Consider the following 24,610-nt stretch of genomic DNA (forward strand, 5'->3'; position numbering starts at 1 on the left):
CACGACTTATGGCACTGCGTCGGATGAAATATTCCGATGAAAGGGTGGCGCGAGGGATTTCATTAAGGACACTGCTTCACACGAAAACGTCGCGGAAATACATTTCGCTCTCGGCACCTCACTATTCGGCTCTCTCCTCGCGATACCTCGTTAGCGCAACATGAGACCTTGTCACGACCTCTCGTGCCCTGTCCGTCCCTTAAACACCCTCGCGCCAGCACGCTAGGAAAAAAAGGCCCAGTACGTGACTCAAATCTCATTCCGGCCGGGTCCTCTTGCCAGAAGAAACTGTATTTATCCGTGGCCTTCCTTTTTCGGATTCCTCAGCACCTAGCGTACTCTCATACGTGACGTAGCCGCTGTTCCAGCCAATCATTGGCCATCATGCTCTTGTGACTGGTGTATATAAACTCTGGTTTATCGATTACGAAATGTCTATCTGCTTGGTGGTGCAAAATCTATGCAAGATGATCACCGCGATTTCTTTTTGCACGGTCAACGGTTTTGAACTTGAATTTTTTGACTTATGATAAAAATATGATCGATAAAAATCGATCATCTACCCAATTAGGAATAATCAAATGCGATATGAAATTTAATTATCATATTGAATGATATATTGCAGAACGGCTATCTTTCGGAGTCGGTCGTCTGGTGGGTTCGCCGGCGACGAGGAGTCCCTCGCCGTCCCAGTCTCCTTGCCCGGACTCCCCTCCGCCCGAGCGCCGGGATGCCGAAGTGGACGTCGACGTCGGTGAGGAGGAGGTCGACGTGGACGTCGAGGAGGTCGGCGACGAGGACGATCACGAAGGCACCTCGAGCCCGCCGCGATCGTCGTCAACGCCGTCGCCGTCGCCAGTCAGCGTCGCGACGTCGCCCGTATCGCATCCGCCGAAGAAATCCGGCGACAGTTTCAGCGTGTCGGCGCTCCTCAGGCCGGACCCACCATCCGCACACCTGCAGAACGCGTCGCCGCATCGAGAATCCGCCTCCATGGGCGCCCATCCGCCGCCGCCCGGCTCGTCGATCCTGTACCCGCCGTTGCACCTTCAGGGCGGCCTCCTGCCGCCCCATCCGCATCACCCTCTCTCGTACCTGCACCCCCAATTGCTGCCGCATCATCTTCTGCCGCCGCACTTGCACCCGTTGTTGCGCGGCGTTCATCCGGCTCACCCGGGGCTACACTCGACCCACACGGCGCACGGGTTACACCATCCTCATCCGCTCGGCGACGTCTACAGCTGCGTCAAGTGCGACAAGATGTTCAGCACGCCGCATGGGCTCGAGGTACATATGCGCGGTCGACGCGTATACTTTTTTCCGGATTTAGTTGTTTTGATTCATTTCTGATTTGCTGCTGGCGCTGACGTTCTCATCCGTGTTCGTTCCGACAACTTGATCGTCACAATAATTAATTTTTATGTTGCAATAATTTTAATCAAAATAACGTCTCTTTATTGTTACATCCGCGTTAGAGTCGTAAAATAATTCTTTGTATTATTTTAAATACGTGCATATTATACTTAGAAAAGTTATCTCGCACGTACTCATGAAAAAATAATTTTAAGTTTGACGCATGTAATTTTTTTTATCAATGAGACACTTATCTGTCGTGCCGCAGATTGTTTTGAATTTCGTACATCGGATTATCTTGAAATAGCAAGATATTGATTTGCGCAGGTTCACGCGAGGCGGTCACACAACGGTAAACGGCCATTCGCCTGCGAGTTGTGCAACAAAACCTTCGGCCACGAAATCAGTCTCACGCAGCACAGGGCTGTGCATTCCGCGGAGAAAGTGTTCGAGTGCAAGCAATGCGGTAAAGCCTTCAAGAGATCCAGCACGCTCAGCACTCACCTTCTAATACACTCGGACACGAGACCGTATCCTTGCCAATTCTGCGGCAAGCGATTCCACCAAAAGAGCGACATGAAGAAGCACACTTATATACACACCGGTAAGTAATCTACAAATAATCGATTTCTCATTTAACGATTTCTTCCGATAACAAACCACATCTGTCTCATGTAGCTGTAGAAAATATTTAAACTGAAAATTAGTGCATTAATATCTATTATATAAATCATTAGCTATTATACCGGTAAAATATATTTTATGGAAGTATTGCGTTACTGTCGACTTTGATTTTATAAACGATTTCAACGTAAATTTATGAATTTCTATTAAAGCTAATAATTTCATTTACTAGAGTTCCGCATACACAAATATGTTCATAAACTATATTTCTAATCCGGTATTCTTACATCGCTTTGTCCAATCGGACGAAAATGCTAAAATTACTCTCGAATTGAATTCACTTGGAACGCAATTATCCCATCTTTGGACAGCTCGCTAACTTTCGCGTATGTTATACGAAAATCGCGCTCGTGATTCCGATGGGTATCGTTATCGAGGGGAACGTAAGGGATCAATTAGTCCGGCAAGTTCGTGCGATAAATAATGCAGCAAACCGTCTGGACCGAGTCCTTGTGAGAGGATCCAGTTGAATATAGCACATGTGGCCAATGCATTTCAGGGATGCCGAGTCCCACATTGCGAGTTTCGCTCGGTAATAATCGTAATGTCTCTTTCGGGGGTCACCCCCCGTCTCTTCTGTATTTAACGTTCACGTTCCTTGCTCCCACGATTTCGGGGTGGTATCATGGCCTCCCTAATCTTGGAATGGAACTTTGCCGTGACGTAACGTGGAGTCTGTGCAAGACACACAAGCGGGTAATCTTATTTTACGAAGTGGATATTTCTACTGCTGATTGTATCTAGAATGACAAAAGTATTCGTTCGATTTCAATTAAAGCAGCAAAAATCATGCTACTAATTATATTTTTCTTGGGCATTTATAATAATTTCTATATTTGAGAGAACTACTATTTGAGAAATAGATTATTTATATTTAGATTCGCATTGAGGGAAGGAAGAGAGTGATCTTGTTAAAATGTCATTTGCATCCAAAGAGCACTTCAAATTATCATCAATGATATAGATGCAATCCTCGTAGCAGCCTTTGTCTTTTTTTTCGTATCTTTGTATGCGTGTTTATCTTCGACATACGCATCAATGTCGGACGCGTCGAAGTCCTACGTGCGACTGGGGAGGCCGGAGCAAAAAAGTTGAGGGAGTCGCAAAGCGGTGGTGGCGGCAGGACACTTGACACTTCGGTGTCTCCCGGTTGATGGAACGGAGTCTTGAAGGAGTAGGTTTCTCGGGGATGGAGAAAGAGAGAGAGAGAGAGAGAGAGAGAGAGAGAGAGAAACAGAGAGCGAACGAAGGAGAGAAGGCCGCCTGCTGGAGGGCTCCTGCCTCAGTCGAGGCTCTGGGTTTTGTATCGTCTCCATAGCAACCCCTCCCGATGTCTTATCAAATTATCACCTTGTCCTCCCCCACGCCACTCCATCCTGCCGTCATTCCAATGCCCTCCGCCCCTCATTCTACGGCCCCCCGAAACCCGGTCGAAGGACTCAACGTAGCAAGATACAAAGCGATGGTCACTTCCGGAGGACTTTTCTCAACAACCTGCGGGATCATCCACGGATCCTCGTGTTGCTGCGCGGTTGTGTCCACCTATACGCACCGCTGCGTCCCGTGCGGAGGGTCGCCATGAAACATTTAATTCATTATTTAGGAGAAATGAAAAATTCAGAGGCGCCGTGAAAGCGCCGACCAATGACGTTCACGGTCGCGGCAATTGCGTCGTGAAACGGAGGATAAGTCCGAGTCCTTTCTCCGTAGGAATCTTTCGCTCTCGGGGGACAGCTCTTTCTTCGACGGTAAAAGGGGACCTGCTTCACGTTCTTCTTTTTTAACCTTCTTTACTCAATAAAGATACTTTCGATACGCTCTACGTGATTTGAAAGTTTAGAACCAATTTTTTTATCGAATTTTTACATGACGCATGTGTTACCGAAGGCTAAATTTACTAAATTAGTCTTTATTTTAATATTTGTTTATACTATATTTGAAATATTTAATTTTCCGAAGGGCATTATTTTGTCATAAAATTTATTAGAAAATAAAATACAAATCTAGCTCGTTTGTTTCGTTATTTCTCTGATAAGATACGCGCTTCTAGTAGCTCGTACATACGCTTACTAGATTGATTTGACTGTTTTCGCTTTGATGCGATCTCTCCATCTCCCTCTCTCTTTTTTATCATACGCACGAACAAATCTCGTTGCTCCCACGACCTCGAGCAGCGGCGCGCCGGCTGCGTGCGTACGTGCGTCAGGCAGCAACGAGGGTGTTCTGGGACTCCGCTGCTAATGATAATCAGCCCTCTTTCTCTTTCCAACCTCCTCTTCCCCCCCTTCGGCCGCCTACGTACCCCATGTACCGAGGCACGGGCCATGTGCAATAAGGGTGCGGCACCGTCGGATTCCCCGGGGAACGGCGTGGCGTAACGTAAAATCATTATTAGGTAGGTAGGTAGGTGGTTGCTGGTGCACACGAGGGGTGGAAAGAGAAACGGGTGGTTCGGGCGAACGGGGGTCGAAGCGCCGCCGCTCACGGGGGTTGAGAATAAGAGCTCTGCAAATATTGTTCGTGCGCGAGCCGGCAACTCGGAATAGGCTACGAGGGACCGGAGCGTTACTTCGCGTTACCTTCGCAGTTAGGCGAACGTTTTCGGGGGGAGTAGCGGTGGGACGTGACGGAGGGGGGAGGTGCGACGAGTCAAGTGCACGGTCGTTGCAAGGGGTTGACGAGCGAAGTGACAGACTGGCAAGTGGCCACGAGTCTCTCTTCGATGAGAAAACACTGGCAGAATGTCTTTGGGAAGGGCGGCGAATATTTTCAGGACTGCGCGGGTTGGTTTGGCAGGTCGCGAGTTTTGATAGCATCAGCTGCGTGCGATGTTGTCCGGTCTGATGAGTACAATGACGATTCGTGATAGTTCATGAAACACGTTACGTCAGAATTGATTGCTGCTGTTGAATTTCTTTAAAAAAAAATAATGCATGTCTTTCCGAAATAATTTTAAATACATTAATTTCCAGTACAGACAATAATCATAAAAAATTCAGTGCGTTTGGTATTTAATTAATCGGTTAACCGTGCGTGTTTCTTAAAGCTATGTTATTCTCAGCATTTCAAATGTAAAATTAACGATCCCCGGCGGCTCTCGGCGCCGACGTGTGATTGCAGAAGAACATTATCGAAATCATCGACCCTCTGTCATCAGGATGATCAACTCGCAGTGTGTATCTGGTCTTATCTACACACGCGTGATCGTACCCTGTTTTCACAATAAACACAACCTGTCCGCTGTTGGTATAAAGTAAAGTCGATGGGCCGAGCAGCAAAGGGAAAAAAGGGAAGAATGAGTGCATTCTGTGTACTTTTTTCATCTTTTCATTGAATGTTTTTATTTCGGCCGAATGTTCGGCGACACATTTGAGACGTCTGTTGCGAATGGGCGATTTTTTTTCCGACGATTAATTGTTCTCAATACGATCGCTTGCAATTCGCATTATTCATCTAAAATTTCACGCAATTGATTTATTGTTAGGTAATCCGAAGAAACGTATTTTATTCGGTAATATATGTATGATTTTTAAAAATGAAATTTTCCAATAGATAATAAAGTTCGTTTAGCGTCATACGCCTTCAGAGAAACATACATACATCTAATATGCGTCATACACATCAAACAATATCCGTATTCGTTATCCGCGGAGGAAATTAAAGCCTCGTAAAAGACTCCGTAATACGATATCCATTAGAACAGTCGCAATAACTGGGATGATTAATTGAAATCGTCGAGGTCATCCATTACTTTACCATGCCTGGTTACATGTAAACATAGCGTTGAAATCCTGGCTTTTATGCATTATGCATCTACGTACTAATGATTGCAATCTTTGGCTAATGACCGAACTCGGGAAAGTTAAATCTACATGTGACTCCGAAGCGCGCATTACTTCTCTAATATTCTATTATCATTGCAAACTCCATGATTTCATCACATCTGTCTTCTGTGATATACTAATTTTGCTTGGCTTCGCTCGCGAAAGCTTTCAAATTAACTGTCTCAATACTTAGTTTTACACGTTTATTATTATCCTTCCCGGAAACGTCGTCGCGCGTGATTATTTGTGCAGAATTGTTCCGTGGAAGAGAAACACTCGGGAAATATTGCTGGATTAAAATAGCCACGTATTTTTAAACAAACACACATGCGCACACCGGCACACCGTGTGTTCGCAACGCGATTAATAATTACCCCAGGCTCAGGCACGAGCGCGCCCTGTCCTCGCCCCCTCTCGAATTATGAATTCAGTTGCGGCTGTATGCGGATACCTGGTCGAACGGCGTTTCCCTCGGGCTCGCCTCGAGGGTGCGGTTATCGTATACTCGCGGAGATACAACCTGTACGAGCACCTTTGCGGCCGCGTACACGGCGTATGCCTGCGGACTCCATCCCCCCGACTACGACACGTTCCCCCTTCCCTCTCTTTCTCGTTCTCCTTTCTCCTTTCCGCGCAGACAGACGGGGGCTATTAGAGGTTTCCGGCTGACTTGGCGCCCTAAGCATCGGGGCGCCGCAACATCCCTCTAAGCTGTTTAAACTTTGCGACATGGTCGGAGGACCGTTTGCCCCTCTCCTCTCAGCGCCCCGTTGCGCGAGGGGCCTCGGCCCGGCCCCTGCTCGTCCCTCTTCCGTCTTTACGGCTCGTTAGCGACGACGACGTACCGCCCTGTCCCAGAATATTCGGACCACACGCGGTAAAAAGCGTGTTTACACGGCACGTAGGAGCCGACACGTAAAAGCGGCTGTGTAGTCAGTGTAGTTGTGTTAATCGCGCGATTGTATCGTTGTTTGCGATTCTTAAAGAATGTCTTCCGGATTGGGGTGCGGGTTAATTGGATACTATTACGTAGGACAATGTTCGGGCCTCTTATCGCTGGGTGTGGTCGCCTTTTTTGATTTGGAGGAACAGGGCACGTTTGAAATAAAAATTACCGAGTAATAAAGTCTCATAGGCGTGTGAAAGTTAAATAGTTAACTTCAAAGAGATTAAATAATTAGCTTGATTAATGGACTAAACATATCCGTGATATTTTGGTTGTACTTATACTATTAAAATTCGATTAGTGAAATAATGATAATCTTAAACGATGATAACCCGCTATCTTTGATCACAGCGTGCTCGCGAGTACGCTATCCCTAGAGACCGGCGTAAGATTTACCAATGACAAGGACCCCGTCATCAGGAACGATAAGAGCGCGCCCCTTGGATGAGGTGCTGACGTCGGCGAGCGGAGGAGCGCTATATTTAATGTCGCGCCGGTGAGAGAACGAGCGGCGGGCGCGGCGCGCAAGCAACCGATACCACATTAAACATGCAAATTCGCCGGTATAACGTTCCACGGGACCGAGGCGTCATCCATATAGCGCTCGTCGAGTGGCGCGGCGCGCGATGTTCATAGTGGAACGGCATGATTAAATTTCCAGGGATATCGACATGCCGGGAGCACGTCAACCCCCCCGCCGCCCCCTTGTCCCCCTAGTCCGCTCTTGCTATCCTGCCTCTCGTTCGCCACTTCCGTGCTCCACCTCACCTCCCTTTTACCATCCGGTATATATCTCGCCGCTCTAGCACCGTCCGCACCCTCTCCCCCCCGACTCTAACCCCCTCGAAACCCCGTCGCCACCCCCTTTTTCACTCCTCGGCCTATCCGCGTAACCACCCACTCGAACAACCCCGGCGCCCGGTGCGCGGATGGTTGAAATTAACTGCACCCGGAGCGCGCAGCAGCATCGGCGCGTCTGTGCACCCCCAACTCTGTCTCTCTCTCTCTCTTTCTCTCTCGGCTCGTCACTGACACTTGAGGCCGCATGCATACGAGCCGGGATGGGTTTGATATACCGTGTACAGAGAGGGGAAAGGGGCGAGTGTGATGTTCACCGGCGATCAGGGAGACTCGGTCGTTAGTTATTGTTATTTATTGTGAGGGCTGTTGTCGCGAGCTGGTTGCGGCAATGGACGCAGTCGATGCAATCAATTTGTTTTAACGTTATCCCGGATATATCGGCTGCATTGTATTTTAGAGTTATGTGAATTTAGCCGCGTCATTGGCATCAAAGTGGCGTTTGTGGTCTCGCGCTGTAGGAATGTCCGAATGGAAATGATGGGAGAACCGGATTAAAATTGAACAATTATAAAGGATGCTGATTAGCATCGATTAGTTAAACCGATATCGATTTAAGTATGTGGATTTACTGTTCCAGAAAAATTAGAACTCTGTTTTAAGACCGAAAATTCAAGTATTGAAAATTCAAACCGATATATTATTAGCGACACGAACATCCTGTCACGGTTCTAAGCTCTTTGTTATTTAGATGATTTCTAAAATTGAACATTTTGGAAATATTTAAAGAAAAAAAATCTAAGACAAAACGTGGGCTTTTGTTATTTTAAAATTACTAGACGCTTTCCATTTTTCGAGCTTAGCTTTAATCCTTCCGACGAATTTCAAACGTTGTTGCGCCAACTAGTACTTCCTCTGACATCGCTATCAGTTTATAGCAGTTGAAACAATTGCTTTCGTATCAGTGGGTCATTTATTAATAACCACGTAGAGACGAAGAGGAGGAGCGCACTAAGGATAAAGACGAAGCCATTTCGAAACACAATTGGCAATTAAGCTGCGCGCACATGAGCGATGTAGTAAGAGAAGCCTTAGTGCGGATGGCATAGATCGGATTTGTCACGATTCCTAATGTTGATCGACGCGCTAATAATTTAATAGCCATACATCCGCCATGATCGTACGGGATTATTACCGCGGATCCCTGCGGTATACCCGAAAGCACTAAGGAGCTAACGGACTTAGTCCTTGGTATCATGTTTCCTTCTTCCTTCCCTTGATTCCCGGTCCCCGATCGTCTCTGCCAAAATTATTGTTCGATACAGAAAGCTATTCGCCACCCGATTTGTGATTAAATTATGTAATAACAAATTTCACGACTTTCAATTACATATAATTATATTTTAATTAATTTATCTAAATATGCGTTGTGCTTTTATAAAACGGATTAGTCTTATTTTTATTTATTATGGGTATCAATTATGTGAATATTGTTCAATATCAAACATCTAATCGCAACTAATTCTGATGAGTTTAGTTTACTCGTTCGAAAGACACTTGAAATACAAAAGCAATTCAATCCAAAAGTACGGACAAATCCATTGGTAGGTTATACCCATGTTATTTATTATTTCACGGGTGTAAATGGATAGCGGTAATCATTTTTCCGAGAGAGGGTTGCTAAACGTTATGGAAGCACATGCTTAAACGTCTCGCGTTTTACATTTGCTGGATATATTGTCCACATAGACATGTTGCCTTAAGAGGCAAGCGGGATCCGGGAAATTTCCAAATTGTAATTATATTTTTTAATTATTGACCGTATATAGAGAAAATGTTGTCGAAAGTATTGTGATACTCCCGAGTCCCGAAGTTCTTTTACCTTTTTCAGATATTATAAATTAATCCGGAAAACTAGATTTATTATATGTAGGTACGTACTCAGAGATTTTTTATTTATAAATCGGTGCACACGTTGGGATTGGTTGTAATCGACATCTTTTTGCGATCGATCGTTTCACCTATCTTTCCACTGAGGGATTCCCGTGTTTCGCCGGGATGGGGCGTAAAATCATGGCTGACGTGGGCGTAAACTGGTAAACACAAACGTGACTCAGTGCGAAATTGGAGACTAGTAACGGCCGCTTGTAAATCGGTATATCCGTATACACCGAACAAGGGCGTATTGGTGTTTGCGTTTTTTATTTTGTACTTCACGTGACGACAAAATATATCCCAAATTGGGAGCTCGCCAAAAATAGATTTTTCTAGTTTCGTTTTCCGCTAGATATAGCTTCATCAAAAAATGTATACTACTATGTCGGCCAGTGGCATACATCGATTTAATTCGATGACAAAATAACAATGAAATAATAGAACAATATTTATATATAATATCTCATTAATAGTTATAAAATGACTATAACTTTTCTTAGTCTATTTTATACATAATTTTAAAATAAAAGTATTACACTATTAATATAATTTCCATAATTCTTATTAATTAGAAATTTTATTTTTCTTTGTTAGACTTTTCACGTATTTTCGTATTTCGTGTTTTAGACATTTTATACTTTAAGCGTGTAAAAAATCTGATATTTTAAAAGGGAAGAATTTGCTTTCTCTAAGTGTGACATAAAAAGCTGGACACAATATCGCTTTAACAAAATATATCAGGAATACAGTAATTTCCGTCGGTTCTCCAATCATATCTCTTCAATATTTTTTACTCACCGGTCCGTCGGTGAAACGAACGCTGTGCCGCAGAAGCAACGGTCTGATTGATATCCTCAGGTAATCCTTGCGCGAGCTTTGAAGATACGGAAGAAAATCCATGCTGTCCTCGATATGAAATATGAGATGTGGCGCTCTTCTTCGATTCCACCCTCCTCCCGTCTCGCGCGAGGATTTCAGTTAGAGGGCAGAGACGCCCCAAGAGGCTCGGAACGTGGTCGAAGAAGACGAGAAGAAATCAATGCCTCGGCCAGCGTCCGGTTCACCTTCTACATACCAGTATCTTCCTCCTTCCCCTATTCCTCTTGCCATCGTTCTTTTCCTCTGTTTTTCTTTTTCTACTTCAAGTTTCGTCTTTTCCGTTTGCTCCTTATCACTCCTGTGCGGACCGCGTTCACTCTTCTTTTTTTAAATATAAAAACATACCATAATTAAAATGTTGAAATCACAATGTTGGGCTAACTAACCAATATTTGAAAATTTATTTTTATTGCATCTAATCTCCGATATTGGGGACATAATATTTCGGAAAAGTACATACATGAGATTCTGCTTAAATTTAATGAATTTTTTAAAGATTTAAAGATGTATCTAATATAAAAATATCTTGTTTTTTTCATGATTTTATCATTATTTTTATACTGATTAAAGGTTGAAAATTAAGGAAAAATGCTGGAATATATCCTATGTAATTTATTTTATTAAAACACAGCTTCTCTAGACGATATTATAATAAAAACATAAATATCAATGCATGGAGAATGGCTAATTGAATCAATAACTTTTAACGAATGTACAAAACGCTTAAATGTATAAATTCAGGTTGCTGAATTGAGATATCCTTGAGTAAGCAAAATTGTTACAATGGCACCTTCGTCGAGCACAAGTCGAACACAAAATGCTCGGTTTCTTGTTGAGTCCTCGCGAGGATGCGCGAAGGGTACATTCGAACTTGCGGCACTCGCGTAAAGGACGCGCGAGCGATGGGACGGGAGAATTAGCGGGAGACGGAGTACCCTCTCGCGCACAAGATTTCCGGGAGTTTAATATAGTTTTAGGGGCGTCGGTCGACAGCCCTGAGGGGTGTAATGGCGTCTTAAACCTCAGGGGTTCTCAGCCTCGAATCTCACCCGTCTTCAGAACCAACCGACTTCGTCCGTTTCTCCTACGCTGTTTTAAAAATTCGCGAGCGTCGAATCTCAACTGCCGCCGCCGGTTAAATCTTTGATCTCGCCACTTCTCGAAGCCGCGGAAGGTATACATGCGCATGCTGCGGTGCACTGAATGCACCCCGTGTGCATTTAGATCGAAACCCCGGTGCTTTGCCCGCATAAGGGATAAGGACGGATAAGGCGCGCTCCGACGGTGCTTGATTTTTACGAGCACGTAAATTCCGAGAGACGCTCGACTTTTTTTCCCTCCCCGTCAGCTTATACCTCCTCTTCGAAAATTCCTCTGTTCTCAATGAATCCGCTTCTATAATTTATGGTTTTTAATCGTTGAGATTGTATCACGTATACTAGGAATTGTGAGAGCTAAATTATCGCAATTTACAGAAATTTCTTAGCAAATATTACATTAAAAAAAGAACTGATAATATAGTAAATAATTATATACGTATATAATTTTAGCTCTAAATTAAATTATTTCATTTTTCAGTTTATTTGGTTTTTCGATAAAGTTTTTTTTCTATATGATTTAAATAAACGCAATATCATATCATTTCTTTTCTTGTTTACGAATAAACTCGAGTAATTTGTTATAAGATTTTGTTATAAAATTTGCAATAATATTTTAAAATCGATTACGAATGTATTAAAGCTGAAGTCCTTTTATGTCATTTGAAGAATTGAATAGCATTTCGATATTTCTTTCACGAACACATAAGATCACGTACGTTCTGCATGTGCCATATTTCATATTCTTTATTTTTCTCCTTTTGAAAATTCTTTCGCTCATAGTTGGAATTTTCCGTTCATACTCGTAGTATTATTGATCATCGATCACCGTTCCGGTCACGTTCTTGAAGCTGCATTGTCTTGCCTTTGCAAGAGAATATTGATATCCATAAGTAACGTAAACAAATAATTTATACAAGGTTTAATAGAAATGTTTATCGAGAATAGATCGATCGCCTCGATTAGTCAATATAATCAGTAATGCTATCCACACAGCGAAGAATCGCAATATTTATTATATTGCAATGCGGCTAACACTTCGTCCTGATAACTCATTGCTTTCAACGAATTTATTAACGCGGTTATTTTGACACAGACAATTCCACCGAAAGAATAAACTCGACGGATCCAAGTGAGTTCCGACGGCTCTTGATTTTTATGAGCGCGTAAATTTCCGGCGGCTCCTTTTCTTTCTGCCCTGTCTTTTTCTTCTTTACTTTGTTTCTGAGAAACGAGAATCCCAGTAGACCCGACGTTTCATTTCTACACATTATTCTCCACTCCCCCCTTCTCCGCCCCTTCTTACTCCCGTCCCCTTAATCCTTCGTTTTCTCAAGAAAATGATATTTTAAAGTGCCATCCTCTTTCTTCCGCATATGAACCGCTGAATTTAATATCCTCAGCTTAAAAAATGCCGCGGTTCGCGCTAGCTACATCAACAACATAAGAAAATAAAAATAGTGACATTATCTCTAGATAGTAAATTGCGTAGAGCGTACTGAATAAAACATGACTATCGTGAGGTTAATATATATTATATAATAACTTATATACAGGGTAAGTAATATAAAGAACTACGTTATAAATATATACTGCATTTCTCAAAGTCTGAAATTCAAAGTTTGGAATTTCATCGTACTGACATTTAATCTTTGGAATCGATATCTTTTTTAGAAAGAGAAAGAGAGAGAGAGAGGGGGGAAGGGAGATTCAATAAAATTACTTTTGTCAGTTCTGAATATCTAATTGTAAGATAGAATTTTATTTTTTATTTAGTTTATATCAGTCTAAGTATGCAGAAAACGAATTTTGAGATCCATTTATTAGTCAGTCAAATGAGAAGGGTTTGTAGTCCCGAGTGCGAGGGATTTTGGATTTTCGGATGGCCGTTTGCCCGGCAGAAACGATATTCCGTAACCATGGCAAAGCCGTTGCGATATAGACGCGAAACGGGCAACCTCGGTTGCGAGCGCTCGGACGGGCTCTTGATTTTACGAGCTCATAAATTTCAAACGGCCGCCCTGCACTTCCACCCCCGTTCCCTGGCTTCCATCGGTGCTTAACTCCGCGAAAATTCTATCCGTTTCGTCTCACCCTCTCACGGGGTTCACGTAGAACTCCGAGGAATTTCATCGAGCGGCAGACTCGTCGGATTCCTACGGTACACCCTCCGCAAAAGCGCGTCCTTAACTCTGAATCCGCGCGTGAATCTTGATCCGAAGGGCAGCGTAACTATGCGACTGATGTTCGCATAAAATGACTGCGTAATGCCTCGTGCGCGATATGTAAACGTTGATAAGGTGGAAGAATAATACGTCCGATAATACGGGTCGAAACCCGTATTTAATTACTATATTTTCTGCAATATCTCTTTTATATTTGATTCTAAAATTAAAGCTTAACAATATAGAATCATTTATTTTGGAAAAAAAATTAAATATCAGGAAGTGTTAATAGAGAACATCTAGAACAGAGAAACGTTATTAAGCTCAAAGTGCTAATTTGCTAATTTCAGCGCAGCAAAGTACAAATGTCAGACTTATCAGGTATCAAACTGTAAGACATCGCATCGAGCAAGGTAACTAATATGCGCATTCTAAATTAAACCTCCCCGGGTCGATGTTCGCGGGGCACTTCGCATTGAATTCTCGAATTTCGGGAGAGATACCGCACTTCCGTGAATATGGGTCATCACGTCCAACCCCGAGAAATCCCTGGGAAGAGGTAGCCGATATTTTTTCCCGAAAATCAAGATCGCGCCGCGGCCGGGGTATAATCGTGGAGGGCGATCGACGGGCCACGTCGTATCGGCGGGGGCGAGATTGAAGGCTCGGCTAACGAGTTGTTTATGGATCCACCCTCCGCCCGTGTAGGTAGCCGTGTGCCGATGCCGAGAGGCCGAGAGCGTGTACGGTACATGTATACCGGTTGCTCGGTCAGACGTACGGACGTACGGGGGAGTCCATTAACGGGCCCTCTGTTGCCCACCAGCGGCGTATAGTTCGCATCGTCGTCGTGCCGCCGCGCCGCCACCCCCTCAGCAGGCAGCTTTCTCTCTCACCCTCAGTCAGCAGCAGCCGGGTTATCCCGCCGGTAGTCATGGTAACACGTGGGTTGGAGCCGCCCCCGGCCGCCAATCAGAGCTCGCGGCCAGGATGAGAGAAACGAGCGGCGACCCTTCGTACCGGGGGGTTCTCTCCTCGCCCCTTAGACAACGAACCCCTACAGCTCGCGCACATAGACACCCCTTTCCACTATTCGCCTCTTCTCTCGGTCCGTCTCTCTCTCTGCCTTTTCTCGCCGCCGGGGTGGCTGAGATTCTCGCTTGGGAGGAAATCTTAACCGGGCGTGCCCCGCATCGCTGATGCCACCTACACTCGTCTTGCGAGGTGGCTAGCCTTCCATACCCTTCGTCTTCCTCCCTCCCCTCTCCACCCCTTCCCTCCCCTCCCCCCAACCCCGTGATCTTCTTCGCCTTGAGGAGAGTCTTGACCGAGGCGGGATAGAGCTGGCGGCACTTCGGTACTTTGGGATTAACGTGCATGCTCGCTGGAATGCGACAGGCGAAAGAGGGAAGCTGGATTGCGCTGTTCGAGTTTTCCGATTCCCCTTTTTAAGTTCATTGTATACTCGACGATGAACTATCTTTGTAGATAATTCGGCTGGAATGACACGCTGCATTCATAAATAAGGATTTCACTAGCGAAAGAACTATTAGATATTTCATTGGATTAAAAAACTATGAAACACTGCGAAATAAATTTTTAAGTTCAAACTTCCCGACATACTCCTCCCGATTTCCGATTATCGCACGGTACAGAAACTTTCGACGATAGTAAAAAATTTATAATTGAATAATTTTTTATCTCCTAGTTAATAGTACGTCCGGAAGTCGATCGATTGGAAAGCTTAATTAACCGGAAGTCTAGTTCCCTCTAAACACTTTTCGTCTCCTTTCTGTTGCAGGCGAGAAACCTCATAAATGTCAAGTATGCGGCAAGGCGTTCTCGCAGAGCAGCAACCTGATCACGCACTCGAGAAAGCACACGGGTTTCAAGCCGTTCGCCTGCGAGCTCTGCGGCCGAGCTTTCCAGCGCAAGGTCGATCTGAGGAGGCACCGCGAGACCCAGCACGCCGATATCAACGCGTCACATCGACCGCCGATTGGTTCGATTCCCGGACAGAACACCCTACCCAGTGGAAATCCGCCGATTATGCAGTGAGACCGCGACGAGGATGCGGTTGATAATCTGGCGCCGGGAATGACTGATACGAAACGACGATTGGAGATCGTCGCGATGAGCGATTCTTTTCCGCGAATCAGGCGGTTCGGCCGGGATGAGGATGCAACTACGAGAAATGAAATCATGAACGATGATCTTCGTGATTGTCGATGATGGCGGAGACTAGAGCGATAAATTAATCTCATAAATGGAATCGCTAGTGAGGCGATTGCAGATTGCATCATGGTGGATTGCAGGCTGGAAGATATTAACCTTTTGCCGTTTTGTGTTGTTTTCTGGTTTTAATATACCTCCCAATTAACAGGAAAAATTAACGTCATTTGAGACACTTATGTGTAATTTACATATATAATTTGCAATATTAATACGAAAAGAATTGCATTACATATAGTCTTTAAGGGGAAAAATTTATTTAAATATATTGTTCGAAATATATTACGGTAGCACAAACATCTAGCTAGTTCGCAAGCCCTTTGTTTGAATTTTAAAAATATATTATTTAAAAATCTACTAAAAGGCAAAATGTTAATATCAGTCAACTGCGCATTATATTGAAAAGATACAAAATTTCATGTAAATTCAGATCGCATAACGGATGCGAATTTGACCGGAACAGTGCAATTCGAGGGTAAACTCTCGGGATGAAATAAAATTTGCCGGAAAGGGGGTACTGTAGCATTTTTTTTTTCTATCGCGAGATTTTATTGATCTTTTGATATTAATGCGAGGAGACTGTATAAGTTGATATTTATTCGACCATTTGTTTCACGTGCGTCGATTGATCTAACGCAAATATTCAAGGACTCTCAACTTGCAGAATATACTCAGGATAAATGGAGAAAGTGAATTGGTGAATCGTCACGACTAGACATTCCATGAAAAAAAGCGTTGTATCTGTTTCGTTCCTAAGTGAAGTGTGTGCCGGGGTTTGGTTCCTTCAGCGATTTTTATTCGGACGGAGAAAACCTTTTGCGGTGAGAAATGATAATTTATGAATTACATAACGATACGTAAGCGTAAAAGTGAATGGACTGACGAACTGTTTTTGTTACAAATGGTGATTAACACTTTCTACTTTAATCGTCTAGCTACCTGCAAATCGATTACTTGTTACTGTAACTTCTCTTATCGCATAGATATTCTCACGATATGCAGCGCGACCGTCGAGTTAATCGGACATTTTTTACAAGATCATAAACTTTATAAAGATGCCATATATTTGTATTAACAATTGCATTCACTATTAGTAGCAGTAGTAGTAATGATGGCGGGCGGGACTAAGTTAGTCCCCAACGTCATCTAGATCTAAAAAGTTCCTCTCTTGCTCTGGTTTCCGAGACTGAGTTTTTAATCCCAGCCCAGTGTTCTGCACCAGATCTATGATCTCCAATATAGAATTCTGGATCTGTAGTTTTGAAGCATTCACTATTAAAAGATGAGTTTTTTAATTGAAAATCTACCTAAATAACATTATGTCATTTTTAATATAAAAGAAATTAATGATACATAATTTAAGACCTATACGTTTTTCTCATATTACATTAAAATGTTTTGTTTTAAATGTAAATAACGTCCGAATAGCACGAGATCGTCGAATGGCGTATAACGTGTCAAAGTACGGCGAGAACGTACTTGTATTTTGCATATCTCCCGCACCTGTCGTTGAAAAAAAGAGCATTAAGACCACCAACCCCTAAAGTTGCAACTGTGACCAAAAATTGTAAATAGCACGTAGATTGTATCACGGCTAGTCTAAGCGTATAAATATATACATATAAATAAATCGAAGCTATAAATATTATAAATAGAGAGGGCACATAATGTGTGTGTGTGTGCGGCGCAGAGTCGTTCCGACTAATGGCGGCTCGCTCGCCGTTGCCTCATCAAGAAGTTATTATATTCTTCCCTTTTTCTCGCTATCGAAATTTTTATTGTTGTATCATTATATCATTATGTAATTATTGTAATTAGAGACTCGCTATTAATATTATTGTCATTATTATTATTAACAATAAACGCTGTTACCATTTGTAAACTCTTCTGTCTAACAATTTCTTCTCTCCTTTAACCGTTCAATATATTTTTGTTGAAAAAGATGTGTTTCTTATTATTTATTTCATTGCAATGTATAGCTATGGTTGTAAAGTTGGCATAAAAATTAATTTTTTAAATAATATATTAACGTTATAAATATATAACGTTAATATATTATAAATATTAACGTTATAAACTAGTGATAAGTAATTCCGCCGGCGGTGGAATTGAAAAAGTAACAAAAAATAAACGCATTGTCGAATACGTTTACGGTATATACGTGTTTTAATTTAGACGGCCTTCTCCGCTTTCCGTCCAAGTCGATAGCTCGATTAATCAAGGTCGCTGAATCTGGCACTGCCGGATCACAATCTTCCCAGCTTCACTCGCTGTAATTCAGGGTTAAACGGCCGTGCCAATTAAGCAGACTACCCTGAAGAACCCCTTAACAGCCCAATATGTTTTCTGCTGAAGAGAGAGTTTCCCCAAACTTCCCCCTCTCCTCTCCCTCCTGCTCTCGCGCTCATTATTTCGTGCAAGGGGGTGTACGAGCGTGATGCTGAGGCGGACGTGAGATTTTCCGTAAGCTCGTTTACAGCTTCCATCGTCTGCACCAATCGTGCGGGACGTCTCGCGGAGATAAAGGATATAAGGGCCGGCAAAAGAGAGAAGGAAAAGACTGGGAAACGTCGAAAAATTTATCTGCGAGAGAGATAGGGCAAGGAGGAAGATAAATAGAGAAGCGAGACAGAGACCGTGGAGGGACATTACAGCACAGACTGCACGACACCGTGACGCAGCCACGGGAGCAGATTGGACAGTTATTGCATTCTGGGTAAGATTAATTGATATGGGGACCAGTGGGTGGGCCGAAGGGCGCGCGCGGCTACGTCGGCGCGCTTAAACCTTGTCTCAGGCTGTATGGGCTTTGGGGGATGAGAGAGCGGTGATTAACCGATTGCACCGTGAACCGAGTGGAACCGAAAACCATCCCTCCCGCGTACTTCCTAATAGCCATTGAGTAATAGAGAGCCGTTCATTATTAAATAGTATCGGGCCGCGCGAGGACGTACGTGAGACATCGTCATATGGATCCAAGCGCTTGCTAAGTATGCTTTAATGCATACTTGTAGAGTTATAAGCTAAGCAATACATTTTTAAATATCCATTTATACTCTGCAAAAATTTTAATCGGTTATACATCATACGCCTGATATCCCAAAAATTATGTATGAATGAACGAAATATCAACTTATTTCAAGTTAATAAGGAATCAATAAATTGGATTGGAGTGACAAAATCGTCCGTAACGATCTGCGCGCGGCGTTGAAAATTGTCCGAACAATTTTGCGAAGTACCGTTTTACGATCGTAATACTTCGTGTTATTGGTAACGCCCCGTCGCGAGATACCAATCGCGAATATTCCCGGCTATCGCAATTTCTGTGACACCACTTTGGTGCGCGCGCGGGGTGGCTGGTGTGCAAGTTCCCGTATCGCCTATGTATTTCCTCCTCATCGTATCCTCGCGGAGAACAGCCGTCCAGGAGACTGTATCATCTCCGTGCAGCTGCCGCGCCGGCTATGGAACGTTCGAATACGTTTTAGGGGACAACTCCATATACCCGCCGCGTATGCGGATACACCTTATGACTATTAAGGTATTCACGGCCCCTCGGAGGACGCCCCAGTTTGAAATATGGCGACTCGGGTCACCGCCAGCATATACCGCCAGTCAGAGACGCCGCTATCTCGCATCGTCGCGTTCTTCCCCTTCTTCGTTTTCAATCCCCCCCTTCTCTCTCTTTCTCTACCGCGCGGTTCCGTTTTTCCTTTTTCGTATATTCCTTTCCTCGTGTCCTTGTACACGTCTACGTACACGCTCGGCGAAGTGTCGCAGAGTGGAGAAGGCCGCGCATCCCCCTTATACCGCGGTTTTCCATATTATTTACAACCCCCGTCCTGCGCGTTGCCCCCGCAATAACTCGGTCTGGATCCGCGAACGTGCGAGCGTGTCGCCAAATTGGTGGAAACCGTACGAGGACGTCGTAACCTGTCCTGCCCTGTGACAACTCTGAGTGATGTAGTGGCACAAGGATCCGACGTACGGATGTGTCCGTTAGAGAACGACGGAAAATATGATTGCACGACAATTCTTTAGGGTTGATTTTGACGGTTTTGTTATAGCTCGAATTGATACGCTTGTAATCGGCTATCAATGAAAAATACTGCCGAAGTTAGTCATTTTTATTATATAGTTATTACCGTACTGCAATGTTATTTATACAAATTAATATTTATTATAAAACTTTTATGACAATTTAGAATAATATCATAATTTTATATATTGAAAAAAAGAAATATATTAATTTATAGATTTGATATTTATCATTCTATGTGATGAGTGACTGATATGCAGGCAATGTTGAAATGATAACTGACAAATGGACACATAAAACGTCGTAGACAGTTTTAAACAATACAAATTTCTAATTGTCTTTTAAATTATATATATATATATATATATATTTCTTTAATTTTATGTATTAAAAAATTAATCGGTTTTAAAAATATTTAAAACCGATATTAAATAACTTTATTTATATTATACGTCACGTCACGTTTATTTAATTAAGGACAAGGTTATCTTATTTAATTAAGACTCACACGCATCAATAAATCAATTTAACCATCAGCAAACAATATGCTCTATCGATTTGCACTACGATACATACGTGATTACTTTCAATTTGGCTAAACAATTCCCTCAAATCGCTTTAGAAAATGATAACTGCGACAGTTTGTCTATTTGTTCTCATGATTGTCAAATAACAGAAAAGCGATACGCATCCATCAATATTATCGCATTCTCTCAACGCACTTGTGTATAAAATATTTTCCTACTTAGAAATATTATTTCTATTTTTATTATTTTTCTGTTTTTTTTTTACTATTCACAAAATACTATACGTTGCATATATTTGCCATCTATCGCGCTGCTATTTTTTTCCTTATTCTTTATTCTTTTGCGCGTTGAGTTTCCAAGCCAACAAGTGACTGGATACAGCGAAATCTCATTTCGCGCAAATGCGCTCCGGACGCCGCGTGGATTTGCACGTCAGTTGCATTTGCGCGAGTCCAACCGGATTAAAAAACGTCGATGTCCAATTATCGTCGGACACACCGGCGCGGCGCGGCTAATGGAATTTTTGAGAGGGAGATTAGGGAACACACTCTCGCGCGCGCCGCACGGTTCATGCAATTTTCGTGCGTTGCGTGCCGCGAGCTAATTCGTTCCACGCGCGGATCGTGACGGAGATATGTTCCTTCCGTTGACGGAAAACCGTACAGGAACGGAGCGCAATTTCGCTCACGATCACTTACAGTTAGAGCCACATAGAGTCAGATAGTAACTAATTTGCGCGTGCACGCTTCCTCGTCAATTCGGTTGACGTAGCATCCGGCCGAATCGCTCGCGGCTTCTTCGGAAATTATCAGACATCTTCGAACGCGTTTTGAAAGTTACATATATGTATCGCTGCTAAACGACGATCCCTCTTTCTTCTCTATCACTTTCTTTTCTTTTCTTGTTTTTATAAACAGTCCGACATACGATCGATCTGGCGACAGACTGTCACGGATGCAGCCATTTATCAGTAGGCTTCTCTAATAACGAGGCGACTCTCTCTTTCTTTCGTGTGCCGCGCCATGTGACTTTAAACAAATAGCTCGACATGGAAAGCGGGAAGAGGAAAACAAATGGTCGCTTACGCCTGCGAGGAAGAAAAGGGCACGTCGCGCGTTCCGGCGATCAATCAAGCGTCTCCGGCCGGACTTAATACAGTCAGAGATCGATTGAATTCTGACTTGCACTGGATCCGTATAACGTTTTCGTGAATTTTTATAGAGGATTTCATAGAGAATTCTCTCTCATGATGTCGTGAAATATTAAAAAGAAATTTGAAATTTATTGTACTTCATTAAAATCATCTGTACTTTGTCATCAAAATAAAACATTTGCAATTAAAATTAGATTGGAATAAAATCAAATTAATATTAAGGTTAAAAAGTCCAAATTAGGTCGATGTAGATTTGAAATTAAGAGAGTTTAAGTAAAATATCGTTTTTGAGAAAAACAATCGATTTTAATTGAAAAATTTGGAAGCAAGAGAAACGGGCAACAATAGCCTGCATGTGCGACAATGCCGTTTCCAATAGACTGTAAAGTCTTTTAGTAAGTCTTCAAGACTAAACGAGAGCTCACGAATAGGCTTGGCGATCCGCACGAAGGTGATGACGACGCTCCCATGGGCGTCCGATTCATTACCCATCCTGAATAAATGATCGTCCACGGTCGCGGGTGGCTATCCACGGGAATGTTGGCCTGAGAATACTTCGGAAAAGTGATTATTCGTCGATGCTATGTCGTCCTCGGCGAAATCGACCCCCAAGGACATGCATCGTGCCTCGCTGAAGCAACCGTGGCCTCGTGTATCTCCTTCGGCTGCATCATTGATGAGTAGGATCAACGAATTCTCTCCCCCCATCTCTTCTCCGTATCTTAGCTCTCGATTCTTCGCTACGATGTTTTATGCGACGACAGCGTTGCATTGAACATTATGAGACGGATTGAATAATCGTTCAATGCATAAATCAACAAAAATGACATATTTTTATAATAAACATTTAGCTTAGCTTTGTTTAGTTTTTTTTTTAAATCATGATTTTAAGTGTTTTTAATTTTGCACTCAGAAAAATAGAAATAATATCTCTAAATTATTACCTTCATTTAGCAATATGAGTTATTATCATTTTATTATACAATAACAATTTTCCATTTTATATTAATTCTGTTTTAATTTTCGTCAATTTTATATGTCTCTCTAATTTATATCATCATTATATTTAAAGATGTTATTCTGGATCATAAGGATTCACCTCTCGGGTCTAACTGAGTAAACAACTATTTCGGAATCTTACATCCTTCGATCGTAATCGTTTCTTCGACCTATTCGCATTTATCGCTCCCGCGCGTAACATCTCGTCGAGTTGCAAATGGAAATATAATCATCCCTCCTCCACTTCGCGGTACCGTGCATAATTTCGCGATCGACCTCGCCGATGCCGATGTCGCGCGGACCGGTATCGCCGCCTGGACCACGTAGCAGCCGTAACTCAGTTTCCAAACGGATCGTCTCCTAGGAATACTTTATGCGTACTACACGTCATTCTAACCGCCTAGTCCGGAAAGATGGAGGTCGTCGTGGATGGGGGTGCCGGGTGGTATATAGGGACCGCGGAAGACACGGAGATCCTTAAATATTCTACGCGTCGTGCTCGGGACTAGTGCATCGGTCTTAAGATGGCGGCGCGGGAGGAGGGCTCGCGGGATAGGACTGCGCCGATACCCTTTCGCCGGGAGAGGAAAACGTCGGTGGTAGGAGGTCCTTGGGTAATCATATAAGGATAGCTAGAGTCGCGCGAGGAAGATCGGGTATCAACTTTTGATCCTCCGATATCTCCGGCAGGCTCCTGGCGGGCCCCTACCAGCCCGGAGGAGTGTGTCTGTATTCAAACGGCTCTAACTCGATATAAGCGGCGCTCCCAGAGGCATCCTTCTGCCGCGAGGAGGACGGGGAGGATAAGTTGGAGGACACCAGACCCTCCCTACCCTTGTCGCTCACGCCCAACCCCTTGGATCTTCGGAAATAAGAGTATCCCGGTGTAGCCGGTGCCTCCAATCGAATTTACATCCCGACTGCTTCGCTCCCATTCTCGAAGACGCGGGGGTGGATCCTTGACTTCGCCAAAGTGCTATCTCCTATGATCCCCGGCATCGATGGAGTCTTGTAGCGATCACCGCAATGGCACCGTGGTCCACTACCAGCATTTTGAGGCATATGCAATGAGATATCAAATGCGGACGGATGTCTTTTGACGAATAGTTTCTCGGAGAATAACTGATACGTTGCTATGAAAATAGAAATTTACTAGTTTCAGAACAGAAGGTCTGTTTGATGCACAATAAAACAAATATAGATAAGAATATAATTAGATAAGAAAATAATAATTAGTTAAAAGTGTAACTGTTTATGTTAAAATTAAGAGATAGTAAAAGTTAGTTTTGAACATTTTAACTGTTGAAGTTTTACTTTATAACTGTTGCAATAAATAGATAAATTAAGAAATTAATGATTGATCCTTGAGTTATTGGATTATTAAATCTTGTTAAATATTAAACTGTTTATTAAATATAATTTAAATACCAGTACCAATTATTACATTTTTAGATATGTAATAATATTAACATTATTAGTATCTATTAATAATATTATTTATAATAATATTAATATTAATTCCTATTTTAGAACAAAATTTATTTGTAATTGGCCCTTTTCTTTATTTTTAAATGTGACGATAATAATTTCTCAGTTGTGCAAAATAAAAAATTTTAATTTTATTAGTAAATTATTAATTGTAAATAAATATTTACTTGTTTGTTTATTTTATTTGGTCTCATATCTAATTCAATGTAATTTATAATAATGAAAATATCTATCTTATCGTAGACGATAAGGGAGCAAACTACATTGATAGCAGACGGATATTATGATTTCTATATCACCAACTAAATAATAGTAGTAATTATCGTCAAATAATAAAATAGAAACACGCGTCACAATTATTTGTAATACAAAGAGATTTACATTAACATCTGTCAATGTTAGAAAAAATAAAATCAAAATTTGGATATCTTCGACTTTCTATTGATTTGGAAGTTTCGTATTAAAATAAATACAGAGCAGTCGAATTTTCT

The 24,610-nt window shown here is 42.6% G+C and overlaps 1 protein-coding gene across 2 annotated transcripts in view; it reads left to right on the forward strand.

The window, feature by feature from the left end:
* The window catches only part of LOC139812994 (uncharacterized), a 30,458-nt gene extending 12,614 nt beyond the window's left edge, over positions 1–17,844 (forward strand). For both annotated transcript variants that reach the window (XM_071778207.1, XM_071778206.1), the window contains exons 4-6: positions 626–1,287; positions 1,681–1,957; positions 15,483–17,844. In XM_071778207.1, coding sequence (XP_071634308.1) covers positions 626–1,287; positions 1,681–1,957; positions 15,483–15,739 — 1,196 coding nt within the window. In that variant the 3' untranslated portion in view covers positions 15,740–17,844. The remainder of the gene's footprint in view (positions 1–625; positions 1,288–1,680; positions 1,958–15,482) is intronic.
* Positions 17,845–24,610: the final 6,766 nt, after the last annotated feature.

Source organism: Temnothorax longispinosus, chromosome 5 (genome assembly GCF_030848805.1).
Source record: "Temnothorax longispinosus isolate EJ_2023e chromosome 5, Tlon_JGU_v1, whole genome shotgun sequence".
Taxonomy (NCBI): domain Eukaryota; kingdom Metazoa; phylum Arthropoda; class Insecta; order Hymenoptera; family Formicidae; genus Temnothorax; species Temnothorax longispinosus.